The sequence below is a fragment of the Peromyscus eremicus genome, chromosome 3 (genome assembly GCF_949786415.1).
Source record: "Peromyscus eremicus chromosome 3, PerEre_H2_v1, whole genome shotgun sequence".
Lineage (NCBI taxonomy): Eukaryota > Metazoa > Chordata > Mammalia > Rodentia > Cricetidae > Peromyscus > Peromyscus eremicus.
Window position 1 is genome coordinate 144,723,911 of NC_081418.1, and position 17,232 is coordinate 144,741,142.

A 17,232-nucleotide genomic window follows, 5' to 3' on the forward strand; every position below is an offset into this window, starting at 1 on the left:
AGGGACAGATTAGCCTGAAGGACTCGGAAGGAGGTGGTGGCCATGAGACAGGCTGAGTGCCATTTTACCATTGCTCTTCCTGTTCCGTCCAGTTAGGATTTCCTGGAACTGATCGCTGCGTCTCAATACCTCCTTGAAGCTGAGCATCTCAGAAAAATAGGACACGCTAGCCTCCAGCGCATTGAGGTACCTGGAACAGGAGGAAGAGGAGCTTAGAATCGGCTTTGTTTCCTCATGGCCACTCCACCTCTAATCACATCATTTATTTATTCATTCATTCATTCATTCATTCATTTCTGTGCTGGAATATTTATCTAACACCCAGTTCCTCTGTGCATAGACAGCATATACCATGATACCATTGCTTTGAATTGGGGCTACTTAATGGAGGCAGAGCATGGGGGGGAAGTGTTTGGTACTCTTGATATGTATGCACAGATTGTAGACATTTGAGGGGTCCCTACAATGTTTCCCTCCTGCTGTGGCAAGAAGGTTCTAGCCTGTACTATAAATGAGAAACCTCTGAACCTACAGTACAGAACTTCAGAGCTGGTAAAATGATGTCTGCTCTTGTGTGAACTGAACGTTTATATATTTCAGTTTCACACCAAGGTTTCTAGGGGGAGCTCCTGGGGTTGATTGCCATGGGGTTGATTGCCATGGGTTCCCAGATGTGGGAGCCTAAGGACACCCCATCTCAAACCTCCGAGTCCTCTGTGGACAGAGAGGGTAGAACTAGCTAGCATCCCAGGTCACCACAACCAAACACTGCTTCCACTACTTTTACTAGAGTTGCATGGGCTTAGGATTTTTTTTTAAGTTATGTTTTATTTATTTGTGTTGTGGCTTATGTGCATGTGTGAACACACACGCATGTGTCTCAGCACTTGTGTGGCAATCAGAAAACAACTCTGAGGAATTGGTTCTCTCCTCTCACCTAGTGAATCCCACGGATGGAAGCAGGTCATCAAGCTTGGCAGCAAGTGCCTTTACACATTAAGCCATCTTTCAGGCCCAGACTTTTGGTTTTTGTTAGGACCCATTGTTCCTGCATTCTCCTGTCCCCCTTTCCCTCTAAGAAAATGTGAGAGATATCATTCTAACTGCTTCTTGGTTTAGGCAGAACGAACATTCTCCATTGTTATGTCTTCCGCAGTAGTGTGGAAACACTGACTTCCGGCTTTCACTTTTACTATCTCTAAACAAGATCATTTGTCTTGGTCTTTAGAGGACTTACCTTGGGGAATCATTAAGACTAACAAGAGTTCACTTTCAAACCTAGAGTGCTCCAAATGCAGTCTATGCTGAGCATTCTCAGGATACTTTATTCATTTTGCCCCTTTGATGAGTAAGAAAGTGGACGGGTGTCCATTCCAACACTGTCCCAGATAAAAGGTGGCATTTCTCCATGGCATACACTGATGAACAGCCGTCCTTACCAGAAGCAATCTTCAGGCTCCGAACCATTCTTGTAGACATACGAAGAGTTCCAGGAAAAGGTTTTGAACGGTGCATCGTTGACTTTCCAGAAATCAACCAGGAAGTACATCAGCTTCCTGGCTGGAGGCAGCACCCTGGTTAGGGTTTCCTTATAGTCACAGGACAATCCAAAACTTCCGGCTGAAATCATGGGATAGCTCAACGTTGTGTCAAGACTGTGCCAAAGGTGAGAGAAAAACCAATGCCCGGGTTAACTCCAGAAGCACCGAGAAGAGCCCGCCTTCCTCCTTCTAACACGTGTGCATCAACAGTGAGGATGGAACGGGGTCAGTAAAACAAGTGTACGGGAACCCTCTCACATAGGCGACTTTAAAAATAACAACGATTGGTCATACTCTGTGTGTAGAGCAAGATGACTACGTGACTTGATCACTTTGATTTATTTCTGAATGACTTCTCATGTTGTCTGGGCTGAGAACTGTGACATTTGAGGGGGTAGGAGTGAGAACTGCAGGTTAACTAACCATGGCTCTGGTGGTAGTTAGGTTCTTCTATTTGCCAACTTGACACAAGCTAGAGGTATCTGGGAAATGGGAACACCTGAGGAATTGCCCCCATCAGATTGGACTGTAGGCAAGTCTGTGAGGCATTTTCCTGATTGACTAGTGATGTGGGAAGGCCCAGCCCCATGTGGATGATATCACCCCTGAGTAGGTGGTCCTGGGTTCTATAAGAAAGCAGGACGAGCAAGCCATGTGGAACAAGCCAGTAAACAGCATCCTCAGTGGTCTTTGCATCAGCTCCTGCCTCCAGGTTCCTGCCTTGAGTTCCTGCCTTGATTTCTCTCCATTATGCACTGTGAGCTGAAATAAATCCTTTCCTTCCCATGTTGCTTTCAGTCATGGCATTTATCACGGCAACAGAAGGCAAACCAAAAGAGCCATCATAACTGTGATGAAACTGGAGGGGTACCTATGCCTTTTCTTCCTCAAAGTGCCTGTTCCTTGGCTCTGCCTCTGAGAGGGGCATATGCTGGGGAGTTTAAGGCCTTTCTGCCCTTGCTCAGTGGGGCCGCCTTATTTTTTTAAACATACCAAGCTCTCTTCTCAGACAGTAACTCAACCAAGACAGGGCCTAGCCTGGCTTCCTGACTGACTTACTGAAACACTCAGGTCCTTCACTGAATCTGTCTTCATCCTGGAAACTCTCCCTGACCCCCAAGGCCAATGATGGTGAGTGAGCAGCTGTTGATGGCGCTTTCCTTCGCTCCACAGGAAGTTCCTTCAGGTGGGGGTGTCTGGGCTGGCTGGCTCCCTCTGTCTACCCTGCTTACACAAGTACTCAGGATGCTCTGCCCCATCCCACTGGCTGCCTGCTTTCATCTCCAGTCATGTTCTAGTCAATGTTACCCTTTCTTCTAGTCCCTCAAAACTTCAGCCTAATTGTGCTCCCATTTCTTTCAGCATTTTAACATCCCAAAGACTTCTCTGATTACATCCCAGCTCTTACCTCCACATCCAGTGCTATCAAACACCACCGATTCTACAGTCTTAGCTGGCTTCCCCTGCCTTCTGGTCCGGGCTAAGTCAGCCCCTCTTCTGTTTCCTGTGGGTTTTTTTTTTTTTTGGTTTTGTTTTTTTTTGGTTTTTTGAGACAGGGTTTCTCTGTGTAGCTTTGGTACCTGTCCTGGATCTCACTCTGTAGACCAGGCTGGCCTCAAACTCATAGAGATCCGCCTGCCTCTGCCTCCCAAGTGCTAGGATTAAAGGCACTACCGCCCAGCTACAATTTTTATTAACTGTAAACAGTTAATAAAATAAATGTAAAATAAATGGATGATTTGACAAACTGCAGTGTTGTCAAGGCGACAAACGAGCTTTTCATAGCCCTCCCACATTCAAAATCTTAGTGATGTCTATTGCCATTCTCATTAAGTACCACTTAATGATCCTGTCACATAAGCTACCAAATGCAGTCAATGTAATTTTTCTAGTCTTTATCATCCTTCTGTACATTTCCCAGACTGCAGCAGCTATAAACACTTGCAAACCTTCTTCATCACTCTAATTCTTTGTTTTACATTCACTTTCTCCTCTACCTGGCTGGAAAGCTTTTGCCTCACCTCTATCCACTGAAATCTTACCTGTGTTGGCTAGTTTTATGTCAACTTGACACAAGCTACAGTCATCTAAGAGGAGGGAGCCTCAACTGAGAAAATGCCTCCACAAGATCCAGCTGTGGGAGCGCCTGTAGGGCATTTTCTTAATTAGTGATTGATGGGGGAGGGCTCAGCCCTTCTTGGGTGGTACCATTCCTGGGCTGGTGGTCCTGGGTTCTATAAGAACGAGCCATGGGAGCAAGCTAGTAAGCAGTACCCTCTATGACCTCTGCATCGGCCCCAGCCTCCAGGTTCCCATCCAGTTTGAATTCCTACCTTGACTTCCCTCAACAGACTATGACTCAAGATATGTAAGTCAAATAAACCCTTTCTTCCCCAAGTTGCTTTTGGTCATGGTGTTTCATCACAGCAATAGTGACCCTAACTAAGACGTTATCTGTCCCCAACACAAATCTCAGATGATTTTCTTCATGAAGTATTTCCCTCCTTGAAACTCAGCCCTTAAGCAGAGGTGACCATTACCTTCTGTACATTCTGTATCCTCTTATTTGTTCCTCTTTGAAGAAAGCTTTCTCCCTCTGCCTGTGTCCCTGTCACCTTATCTATTTGGAGGGAGTGTGGTACTCAATGGTTTTTTTTTTTTTTTTTTTCCTGCTTGACAAAACTAAACTGTTTGTGGGTAGAAACCTTTCATAGTGGTGAATCAATTTTCCAGATCCCCCCTTTCGTTTTGAGCAATTATCAATATATGATCCGTGAAATAAGGAAGAACAAGATTCCATGTGCGTGTGTTCAGCTGTGGGAGATTGGCTTGAAAATGCTTCTGTAGTGTGTTCAATGTGGTGGGCCTGAGCTTCTGGGACTGCTGTCTCACTGGGTATGAAGCAACATGTCAACTTTTAATAGAAATCTCAGGTTCATGTCAGCCCTGTGAAACCTACTCTAGTGTGGTTTCCTCTGGAGCAGCAAACGGCATTTCTTAATTCAGAAGCCTGAGCAAGGGGAGAAAGGCATGTGAGAGGAGTTTTGACCGGGGAATGTATGATCTGGCAGAACCAAACACTGAGTGAAATACATTGAAGGGTGGGGCCAAGACTCCCAAAGCCAGAGAAAGATTTTCCATTCTAGAATAGATGGAAGGCTTTTCTCTATGCTGCTAAGGATGTCTGTCACATACAGAACTTCAACATGTCATTTCTATTTGAAAGGACACTAACTCATTCGAGCATGTGACTCTGGCAGGCCTCGCCTTCCTCTCCCATTCCCTCTGCCTTGCTAAAAACCAGGAGATTACGTGCCTAAAGCTAGCCACCAACGTCTCTTCCCTCATTTGGACACTTCCTCCTCCTGAGGCTGACTGCCAAAGTCCAGCAATCAAAAGCCCCCTTTGGTTCACCTAATTAATATGCCCAATTAAAATTAAACACCTCATCCTAACACAGGGGGTGGGGTGGGCTGTTTTACCTTTATAAACTGCCATTTGCCCATGGACCATGTCTGTCTTCCCTTTATCCAGAGGCAGTCCTTTGTCCCTCTAAAACAAATACCCCTGCCCCCTGTCCCTCGTCCCCTCCCCCTTCTCCCTCATCCTCTATCTCCTTTACCACTGTATCCTAGCCCATTCTAACACAGCCCCCACCTTCTTCTCCTCTTAAAAATGACACCTGCAAGGTCATCTGCTGCTGTTTTCTGCCTGAGTCAGAAAGCAGCCACTTTAACTTTCTTCCCAGATTAATAAAGGGCCTCTCTGTGAAAACAGGTGTTTGCGTGTGCCTAGTCCAGGGCCTGGGAGGAAGTCCCCACTGTTTGGGGCGTCTCCTTCACTATTCATCTCAAATAAGCGTAGGGAATAAGCAGCTGGTTGTTTCCCCACGTCTGCGAACTAAGGACAGAGCAGAGTTCTAAGACCCCCTCCTCCGTGTCCTACCCTCTGCCCATACTTGTGGAGGATTTCCTTTATTAAACTCAAGGGTCAAGGCCGCTGACGGGATTCTCACTCACAGCGTGCTCTCTCTCTCTCTCCCTCAGACTGAATGACTGGACCTGAGCAGCTACTGCAGCCATCACACACTGACCCAGGAGGAGGTCCCCAGGGAAGGGAAAGAGCCGGGGCAGAGAGATGGCAAAATACAAGGGGCCCAGCATGCCTCTCTCTGTTGCCTTGACAACACGGCTGTTTGTCTAGTCATTTAACACTCAACCAAAGTACTTACTACATCTGGAAGGTGGAATACGTGCACGAGGGCCCCATGAGGACACAGCCCATATTTTGTTCTCTCTGTGGGAGACAAAGAAAAATACTGAGGCCTAAAACAAATCCAATCAACCAATAGACAGAAAAGAGGTGGGTAGGAACACAAGGAGAGAGGGGATCCCCAAGAGTCTGGACGCAGGGTAGTGAGGAGCTGCTCAAATGATGGGATAGGAGGAGGAAGACTCTTGCCTCCTCCTCCTCCCCATTGCTAACTCTGACCCTAAACAGGGTTTTAAAGAGCTCAAAAGAATTACAAGCTCTCTAAAACTATGTGGGTGTGCAAGACACCCCTTACTCCAGGCATCCTGTGAAAGGGCTTCCAAAGATTACAGACTATGGGACTATGATTCTAGAAGTTTCACACTGCCCTGATGGGTCATACATAGCATGGATATCAGGACGTGTATACTACATCTACTACATAGATATCATGTTGACTCTCAATCTTGGGAGGCAGACTCTAACTTGGGGATAATGAAGTCCCAGGGAGAAAAAATGACGTGGATGTGTTTATTGACTATTTGTATTTATTTGTATGTATTGTTTGAGATGTGTCTGTTCATTTCATTAGTCCATTAATTGTTAGGGTTGGGGCTTTTTTGGTATTTAGTATTCTTAGTTCTTTGTATATGGTAGGTATTAATCTGTTGTTATTGGTATTTTACTCTTTTGTGGGGGGGGGGGGCTGCCACCCAGCTCCCAAATAAACCACACACAGAGGCTTATTGTTAATTATGAATGCCCGGCCTTAGCTTGGCTTCTTTCTTGCCAGCTTTCTTAAATTATCCCCTCTACCTTTTGTCTCTGGGCTTTTCCCATTCTCTTACTTCTGTAAGCCTTATCTTACTCCGTGGCTGGCTGTGTAGCTGGATGGCTGGCCCCTGGAGTCCTCCTGCTTCTCTGACTGATAGAACTCCTCACTCCTCCGTCTCTTTTTTCTCTTCCTCCCAGTTTTCTCCTTCTATATATCCTCTCTGCCACTAGCCCCGCCTATCCTTTCTCCTGCCTTGCTATTGGCCAGTTCTTTATTAGACCATCAAGTGTTTTACACAGACGCAGCAACACAGCTTCACGGAGTTAAACAAATGCAACAGAAACAAAAGTAACACACCTTAAAATAATATTCTACAACATTAATCCTCTGTCGAATGTATAGTTAGCAATGATTTCTTATTCCGAAGACTGACTCTTCACCTGACTGTTTCCTTTCCTGTACAAAACTTTTAATATGGTGAGTTTCCATTTGTTGGATGTTAGTCTTAACTCTTGAACAACTAGAATGCTGTCCAAGAAGCCCTTACCTATATCCACATCTTGTCTCTTCTCTACTTTTCCCACTAACAGTTTCAGAGTTTCCAGTTTTACAAACAGGTCTTGGGTCTATTTTAAGTTGATTTTTGTGTCAGGTGGGAGGTAGGGATCTAGTTTCATTTCTCCACAGGTGGCTATCCAATTTCCCCAGCAGCATCTGATGAAGAGGCTGTCCTCTGTCTTCTCCAATGTGTCTTTTTCTCATCTCTGAAATCAGGTGACCACAGCTGTGTAGCTTTCTATCTGGATCTTCTATGGTATTCCACTGATGCATGTATCTGTTTTTGTGTTGGTACACCATGATGATTTCCTTAGATTGGCTCTGTAGGATAACTTAAATCAGATGCGGCCATACATCCAGCATTATTCTTTTTGGTCACTTTGATTTTCTGGAGTCTTTGTGCTTCCATATAAGACTTAAGGTTTTTTTTTTTTTCCTATTTCTGTGAGGAATGGCATTGTATTTTTGATGTGGCTTGCATTAAATGTGTAAAATGTTTTTTATAAAAGAGGCATTTTTATAGTTAATGCCTTCAATCCTTGAGTACTTGAGCTTTTCAGTTTTCTGGTGTCTGTCCTTTTCAGCTTTCTTCAGGGCTTTAAGTTGAACGTGGTAGAGGCTTTTCACTTAAGTTTATTTTGAGGTTTATGTTCTGGGAAATTGTGAATTTGTGATTTTTCTCAATTGTGTGTTCCTGATTTCTTACATGCATTTCTACTAGCATATAAGAAGACTCCTGGGTTTTATGCTAATGTGTCCCTACACTTATTGAAAGTGTTCAGCGGCTCTGAGAGCTTTCTGGAGTCTTTAGGGCTCTCACACGTGGAATCTTCCGTTTACAACTAGAGCACTTTGCCTGCTTCCTTTCCTTTTAGTATCACTTTATTTCCCTCGCTTGTCTTATGGCTGTAGCTGGGACTTTCAACATTTTAGCAACAGGAGTGGGAAAAGTGGACACCTTTGCCTCTTGTTTCTCATCTTTGTGGAAATGCTTTTTTCTTCATCTATTATGACGTCAACTGTATGTTTGTCATATATATATGTATATATCCCCTCCACTCCTAATATCCTCAGGGCCTTTATCGTGAAGGGATGTTGGATGTTTTTCAAAGGCATCTATTGAAATGGTAATAAGATTTCCGTCCTTGAGTCTCTGTATGTGATGTATTGTGGTTATTGATTTTTTATTATCTATTGACTTATTATTAAACTCACCCATGTACCTCTAGAATGAGGCTAGTTGATCATTGTGAATGATCTTTCTGATGGATGTGTGTGTGTGTGTGTGTGTGTGTGTGTGTGTGTACCTACTACTGCAGGTATAGGTACAAGCCTCAAATTGACACCAGATACCTTCCTTAGTCTCTCTCGGCTTTATTTCATGAGATATAATTTTTCACTAAACCTGGGGTTTGTTAATTCTTCTAGGCTGGCTCTCGAGCAAGCCACTGGGATCCCCCTGCCTCTACCGCTCCATTGTTAGACTACAGTCAGGCACACACGGCCATGCCTGGCTGTTTATGGGAGTTCTAGGGAGCCGGACTCAGGCCTCCTCATGCTTATAGACTTTACTCACGAAGCTGCCTCTTCAGTACTCCGCTGTCTTCTTCAGTCTAGTTCACAGGGCTTTTCATTTGTTTGTAGAATTTTTCTGTTTATGCTTATGGGGAGATTGGGCTGTAATATTGTTGTCATTTTATCTTTACCTGGTTTTGGTATCAGAACAGGCTTCTTAAAAAGAGTTTGGGAGTGTTTACTCCCTTTCTGTTTTATGGAATAATTTGGGAAAGGTTGGTACTAGTTCTTTAATGGTCTGGGAGAATCCTGCATTGAATCCATCATGGACTCCTTTTAGTTAGGAGATTTTTTTTTAATTGTTGCTTCAGTTCCATCGCTTGTTCCAGATCTGTTTAAATTGTTAATTTCATCTTTATCTCACTTTGTAGGCCATACACATCTAGAAATTTACCTAAACTTCTTAGATTTTCCAATTGATGAAACTAGTTTTCCAATTATGTCCCTACAGTTTTCTGAATTTCATTGGTTTGTGTTCTGATGTCTCTATTTTCAGCTCTAATTTTATTAATTTGGTTCAGCTCTCTTTCAGCTAGTTTGGCTAAGGCTTTGTTGATCTTGTTTGCCTTTTCAAAGAACTAACTTTTTGTTTTATTGATTCTTGTATTTTTTTCCATTTCTACTTAATTAATGTGAGTTCTGATCTTAATTACTTCTGTCTACACCTTGCTCCTGTGTTTCAGGGGCTCTGAGATACATCATTAGGTTATTTGTGTGTGTGTGTGTGTGTGTGTGTGTGTTCTCTGATTTTTTTTTTTTTTTTGGCTTTTTCGAGACAGGGTTTCTCTGTGTAGCTTTGCGCCTTTCCTGGGACTCACTTGGTAGCCCAGGCTGGCCTCGAACTCACAGAGATCCACCTGGCTCTGCCTCCCGAGTGCTGGGATTAAAGGCGTGCGCCACCACTGCCCGGCCTGTTCTCTGATTTTTTAATATAAGCCTTCACAGTTATAAATTTCCCTCTTAGGAATGTGTTCATTGTATCCCAGATTTTGGTATGTTGTATTTTAATTTTCATTTGATTCTAGGGAGAGTAAACAAATTCCTTTTTAATGTCTTCAATAACCCGTCCATTACATAATAGTATATTGTTAAATCTCCATAGGTCTGTCAATTTTCTGCAGTTTCTCTTGCTGTAGACTTCTAGCTATATTCCATTTGTGTTTCTTACATTTGTTGAGACTTGCTTTGTGTCCTAACACATTATCTATTTTAAAGATTATTCCATGGCCTGCTGAGAAGAATACACTTCACAGTGTTATGTGGAATGCTCTTTATATGTGTCTTAGATCCATTTAATTTATTAAATCATTTAACTGTGATGTTTTCCTGTTTGTTTGTTTTTCTGAGACAGGATTTCTCTGTGTAACATCCCTGGCTATCCTGGAGCTTGCTTTGTAGACCAGGCTGGCCTCGAATTCACAGAGACCTACCTACTTCTGCCTTCATAGTGCTGGGATTAAAGGCATTCACTGCCACTGCCTGGCCCTATTCATATTCCCCCCTCAGGATGATCTGTCTATTAGTAAGAGTAGGATATTGAAGTCATATATAATGATAACAAATGAAAATTTAAACATATATCCAAAATAATAAATCTTTAAAAAGATAAATTTTTAAAACTTTTAAAGTTAACTTAAAATAAAAATCCCCCTTATACCACAGTGTATACATAGTGTGTTCCAGGAGAACCCCCGTCCCTTGGGAGCTCTGTGGTGTAAAGTCAGAGTACCCTGGCATCAGATTATACAGCAGCATGCCCGCAAATGATGCAGAAGATGCTTTGTGCAAACATGCCTGCATTTCACACTGTGATCATCCCAGACGAGGCAGGTGTGATCTACACAGCAAAGATACAGAAGATGCTTTGTGTAACCATGCCTGCATTTCACACTGTGATCACCCCAGACGAGGCAGGTGTGATCTACACAGCAAAGATACAGAAGATGCTTTGTGCAAACATGCCTGCATTTCACACTGTGATCACCCCAGACTAGGCATGTGTGATCTACACAGGAAAGATACAGAAGATGCTTTGTGCAAACATGCCTGCATTTCACACTGTGATCACCCCAGACTTAGCATGTGTGACCCACACACAAAAAGAAGGCACTTACTAAGATTTCCCTGAGCAGGTCCAGGCCTTCACAGGTGCTGCTCCTGCAGTCACCTGACTTATGAATCAGACCATCAGAGTACATGAAAGTCGCATTCACAGTCACATTTAGGCCTGTTACCAGAAATTAGGGGAAACAAACCAGAAAGCAGTGTTATGTTTCCACTATTTACCCAGCTGTGAGACAAGCCCTTGCTAATGGATTTCGGGGAGGAGGGGAATGTACCTGTGATGTCTAATCTTGGTTGTTAACTTGACTACATTACAAATAATTAAAACCAAGCAGCTGGGCCCACCTGTGATGGATTTCTCTTGGTTGGATTACTTGAGGTGGGAGACCCACCCTGGATCCAGATCATAGGAGGTCAGAAAATCTACCCTAAACCTGGGGCACTCCTTCTGGTGGCAGCCCATGCAAAGGACAGAGGGAGCAAGTATGAGCCTTTCTATCTCCTGCCTTCACTCTCATGGCAAGCTCCTCCATCCTGAACCATTCCTTCACTGGGGTTAGAGCCGACTTCTGCAGGATTTAATGTAGACTGAGGACTAGCCACTCTCCAGGACTCCCTGGGACTCCAGCACCCGATTTGGACTGCTGAGACCTCCAGTCTCATGGGCTGAACAACACTGGATTCATGGTCTCACTGTCAGGAGACGGCCTGTGTTGGATTATTCAGACCACAGTCTGTGAGTCACTCCAGTCAATCCCTTACTAATATATAGATATATGTTAGTTCATTCTATCAGTCTGTTCCTCAGAGAACCCTGACTAACACAATATCCAAGTTTAGCTTTGAGTATATTCTAATTCTGAGTTCTTCTTTTTCTCTCTTTCCCCTCTCTCCCACCTTCCCTAAAATTTTCTTTCTCTCATTTTATAGAGATATAATTTACCCATTGTAGAACTCATCCGTTATGACAATCTGGATGAAAGTGTGATTTGATAATTTTCAGTGTATGTATAGAGAAGAAATCACCATGGTCCAGTGTAAGAACACTTTCATTCTGTTCACAGCTCTCGTCTTTTCATAACTCCAGCTTTGCAAGCCTCCATCATGGACCGGAAAGCATTAGGAAAGCAGATCCAGATGGAGCCTTGTTCTTCCGTGTTCCCAAGGTGCTGCTCCCTCACGTGAGGTGCACTCCTCCTTGGTCTCTGCTTAGCATCCATCCAACAGTCAACCCATGGCTACTCCACTCCTGCAGTGTTCCCTGAACTCTCCTATGAGCTCACGACACAGCGTTGAGTAAAACCAGACCCTAGCTCCCTGAGGTCTACATACGCTCCTCCTGGAGACCGTACAGATTGGTGCTAGTGCCGCTGGCGTGGTGATGGGAGCCCTACTCTGGGTGCCAGGACCTGAGAGATGTAAGAATGTGAGCCACACGAAGGTACAGTTTCTGGGTATGGGACACACAAAGAACAGACAAGGGCCATCCTTGGCATGTCTCAGAAGCAACAAGTAAGCCCCAGGACTTGCTGTTAGTAAGCGAGGAGTAGACTAGACATGGGTAGTACTGAAAGATCACATAAGGCATGTGTGTGCATTTCATTGTAGAATGGGATAGTTCTGAGCATTTTGAATAAAGAAATTATAATATCTCACTATCATTTTTAAAGGATTTCTGATGGGAAAGTAGATAGTGCAGAACAAAAAGAGAAGCAGGGAGACTAGTTAGGGGCTACTGACAACTTAGACTAGCTTGGAATAAACTAGTAACAGCAAACTGAAGGCAATACATAGTTGCATTTTGAATAGATTTGGAGGGCAGAGCTAGTAAGAAACTGCTTATGGGTGCTTTTTGAGAAAAAGAGAGTGCAGGTGTCCCGAGGAAGTGGGTGACAGGACTGTTACCAGGGAATGAGGGACGGATCGGGGAAGGGCGTGTTCGGGAACGGGATGTGGAGTGGAAGGGCGTGTTCGGGAACAGGACATGGAGTGGAAGGGCGTGTTCGGGAATGTGGAGTGGTGCTGAAGGAAGCAGGAGCTTTGATGGGAAGCCAGACTTCTTACACCTCACACTTGAGAGGTGGAGACAGGAGGATCTGGAATTCACGGTCAACCTAGGCTACACGAAAACCTCTTATTAAACACAAAACTGTAAAAGAAAACAAAAACTCACCAGGTGTACATTTTGGATGTAGGAATAGTTGCCAGTGCAGGTACACTTAGTGATTTTAAAATGTCAGGAAAACAGTCTGAGCCCAAAGCTGCATCGGGAGCACCATCCCATTGGCTCATGTGAAATAAAGAATGGGCTTTGATGTTGAAACCGTGATTGCCTGGACTTGTACCACCAGAGGCCAGAAGAGGGCATAGGATGCCCTGGAACTGGAGTTTTAGATCGTGAGCTGCTATGTGTGTTGGGAACTGAACCCAGATCCTCTGCAAGAACAGCAAGTGCTTTTAGAGACTGAGCCATCTCACAGCCTAGACACCACTCTTTGTTTGAGACAGGGTTTCTCTGCGTGTAGCCCTGGCTGTCCTGGAACTCACTCTGAGGACCAGGCTGGCCTCAAACTCAACAGAGATCCGCCTGCCTCTGCCTTGTGAGTGCTGGGATTAAAGTGCCTGGCTTAGAACACCACTCTTTATATTAAACATTTCCCAACGCCAAAATGACCTGTGTTTATCCATGCTTGGGGTGTTTAGATAACAGAGTTTCTATGTTTAGGTAAAGACAAAGTCATGCTGGTAAAATTCCTGGGTGTTGCTAAGTACCACATCTTAAAGATAATTAAAAGCTGGCAGAACCATTTGAACAGCAATTTCTCTGAAATGTTGGTCTCCTTACAGTGACAGGAAAGCTTAGAACAAACGTGGAATGGCCTTCTGGAAGTCAGCAAACCCCAGTGGCGTTATGAGGGACATTCTGTGTGTTCTTGCACAAGCCATTTGAATCTTCCTGACTTTGGTTTCCATACATGTAAAGGTGAGGTCAAAACCAGGTTTGTTAGACATGACACATTTGAATAATATCTTTAAAAGAGTAAAGTCTACCCAAAACAGAAGAAGTTCTTTAGAGCGTTTAAAAGTATGTGTTCCTAAAAGTTGAGGCCTCCTTCTCCCAAGAATAGAAGCAATTCTGCCCTACAGTGGCTGCAGAGATGCAGCCATTCCATTAGAAAGCAGACTGAGCAAGCCATGGGGAGCAAGCCGATAAGCAGCACTCCTCCATGGCCTCTGCATCAGCTCCCACCTCTGGGTTCCCAGCCTGACTTCCCTTGATGATGGACTATAAGGTGTAAGACGAAATAAACACTTTCCTTCCCAGGTTGCTTTTGGTCATGGTGTTTTATCACAGCAGTTGAAACTTTAAATAAGACATCCCCCAAGTAATGTTTTCCATCCGTATCCTAGCTACCCCCGGCCCCACCAGTGAGCTAGGTCCTCAGAAGATGGGAGAAAGCTGAAGAGTTTACAGGGGATCTCAGAGCTCTCACTCTCCTCCCCGGGGCTTTGAGTATGGGGTTGGGCCAATATGAAGTGGCGTCTGCATGCTGAGGTCTGGGGAGGAAGGGCCTCAGCACATGAGACCATACACAGGGTGTGGACTGTGTAGTTAGCCATGGAACACATATCCCCAAGGAGCTGAGGCCTTGGGACTGAAGGAATCTTTTTTTCATGTTATTTCTACCATTTCCCCACAGTACTTTCTAATTATTCTTCAGTATCCACATAGCTTTACTGAGCCCTAAAAACAAACAAACAAACAAACAAACAAACAAATAAACAAACAAACACCTGATCACTTATGTTGGGATATCACACACAATCTTTAAATTATCAATATTCCCAACATAGCCCTCATACAGTGTTTTAAGTTAGTTTCCAAGTGACATGCCGACATATTTAGACTACAACCTGTATTTCTCTTCTCTAGTGTGCTCCATTGTGCTTAGTATGTATGATCATATTACAAATGGGTTATCAGGTCCTGGCTTCTAGGCATCTCTATTTCTTCTTCCACCTCTATGCAACCATCTACGTATGAACCCAGTCTCCCACCTCCGAGTTATAACTGTTATAACAGACGAGAGGAGATGAGTGAAAATGTCACTCCATTGGTAAGTGGTGGAGCAGACTTTCTAATTCAGGCTGCACAAACTCGGATACTGAGATGTGAACCAATCCCCTTCACTATCTATTTGGTGCATCAGGCAACATGTTCTTTTAATGATATCAACACTATTCCCAAAGGCACTAAAACAACTGTCATTTACTGAGTACTCGGTGCTGGAAGTCCTTCCCTAGGTTTTCTCATTGAATCCCCACTTTATCCACACGCCGTGACTGACATTTATCCTGGTTTTATTAATGAGGAAACTGAGCTTCGGGAAAGCTAGGTAACTTGCTTCAGGTTGTACAGGTGGTAAATAGTCAGGAATGGGAACCAAATTCTATCAGAATGGACATTTTTGCTGCTGATAATATCCCACAGCTTTGTCTTGGTGAGAAGTGTAATTAATGGTGTGTTATTTACAGTGGCAGTATGATACACTTGTGGGACTCAGACATAAATGGATCTACATCTCATTTAAATGGACCTTATGTAAAGTGACGGACATGGCAACCCTACAGGGTTGCGGTAACTGAAGAGATGGTGTGACGAAGTTCTCCAGAACTTCCCTAGCACATGACAGATACTCAGGAGACAAATGGAGTCTCAGAGAGATAGAGATGCTTAATATGGGACAACACAGAGAAACTTAACCCAAGTTCTTAGATTTCAAACTCAACATCCTTCCCATTGGACCACCCTGACGCAGTAAATATGTGGATGTTATTACATGACCTCAGTAAATATGTACATGTTATTACACAGCCTCCTAGCTCTACTACAGGTCTGGCTCAGACTGGTTCATATGCATCTGAATCTAGTTTGGACACAACTGGGAAGATGATGTATATGCACAGAAGTAAGTTCTTATTTATATATGACCCTTGCTCTCAATCCCACAAGATTTTAAACAGAAAATTAAATATATGCCATCTTTAAGACCAAAAGTAACCATTAGGATGTATCAAGTACTTATTGACTCAGTAATTCTATTTGTGGTAATGTAGTCTCAGAGAACAGAGAAAACTATGTATAAGAAAAAGGTTTGTAGTATTGTAAAAATAACCACAAGAAATTAAAAACAATTAGATATTTTTCTACAAAAGAATTTTTAGATAATTTAGGAGGTATCTAGTCTAAGGGACACCTTGTGAGCATTCACATGATGACTAAGAAAGTCACTCATGGGATAATGTGATGTGACACAGAGGATGCACAATTGTCCTGGTGCCATCCTGATCATCATATTCCCCCAAGCAAGACACCAAGAAAGAGTATACAGGCACTGCACAATTATTGTAGGCTCTTGTTTTTCCTTCACATATTTTATGTCAAATCATAAAATTGCCTTTCTTGACCTTACCTTTTATAACTAAAAGTCAACAACTAATTCAATTGCAAACTTCTAACCCTGGTTATATCTGCTAGTGAGAGCCATGGGAGGTAGAAAGAACACACATGGCCAGAGAAAAATCTATGGACGAAGGGTCCAGAGAAAGGTTCAATACCTGTATGAGTTTCTCCCTTCTTGACCAGAAACCCTCTGAGATCTCAGGTCCAGACCACATCTTGTATCTGATTAGCTATAGAAGGAAGCATGGTGTCTCAGGCTGGGCGAGAGACCTAGTTTTAAGTGGGGCATGTCACTGCTGTGAAGGCTTTACCTTTTCTTCCAGCAGGGTGGGGTGGACCATCAGCTCACTCCAACCCCTCTCTCCCAGGAAGGAAAGGATGGGGTTTTTGAGAAAAACTTAGTGGAGTTTGGACAGTCAGGCAGTCTGAAAGGTCTCTGCCCAGAAGCCCAGCAAGGGTTGGTACAGAGAAAGGAGGATTCCTTCGCCACATTCTTACCGGCTTCACTCAGGCGCATTCGAACTATGTCCAGGCCTTCATTCACAGCGTCCCTCAAGTTGTCCAAAGGTTCTTTGTAGGCTGAGTTGTTCATCATCAGGACACTGATCTGGTAGTTACCATCGTGGCAGTTCTGCCTCACCTGGTTCCAGACTGTCCGCCCAGGCTGGAAGAGCAGTAACCACACAGCCAAGGCCAGCAGTGATGTCTTCATGACCCGGCTCACCTCAGCACCATGCCCCCTGGAGTTGATTGCTTGTGGAGACGCAGTGAGTCCCTCTGGACAGCCACTAGCAGAGTCTCTTGGTCCTCTCTTCCCCACACACCTTTCTGGTCTTGCCACACTGGTCACAGGGGCCGTGGGACTCAGCCTGCCTGCCGGTAATTAGCAGGTACATTATGGCTGGAGGTAAAGCAAAGTTCACTTTGTGTGTTTGCACACAGAAAGGTCAGAGCTATAAAGAGCAGGATTACCAGGGCCTCGTCCAATAAAAATATACCAGTCC

At 43.9% G+C, this 17,232-nt stretch overlaps 1 protein-coding gene across 1 annotated transcript in view; it reads right to left on the reverse strand.

The window, feature by feature from the left end:
* Gucy2c (guanylate cyclase 2C) overlaps positions 1-16,940 on the reverse strand; it is a 79,056-nt gene extending 62,116 nt beyond the window's left edge. The window contains exons 1-5 of the mRNA XM_059258717.1: positions 16,727-16,940; positions 10,815-10,927; positions 5,773-5,837; positions 1,440-1,655; positions 69-190 (exon numbers count right to left, since the gene is read on the reverse strand). Of these exons, the coding sequence (XP_059114700.1) occupies positions 69-190; positions 1,440-1,655; positions 5,773-5,837; positions 10,815-10,927; positions 16,727-16,940 (730 nt within the window). The remainder of the gene's footprint in view (positions 1-68; positions 191-1,439; positions 1,656-5,772; positions 5,838-10,814; positions 10,928-16,726) is intronic.
* Positions 16,941-17,232: the final 292 nt, after the last annotated feature.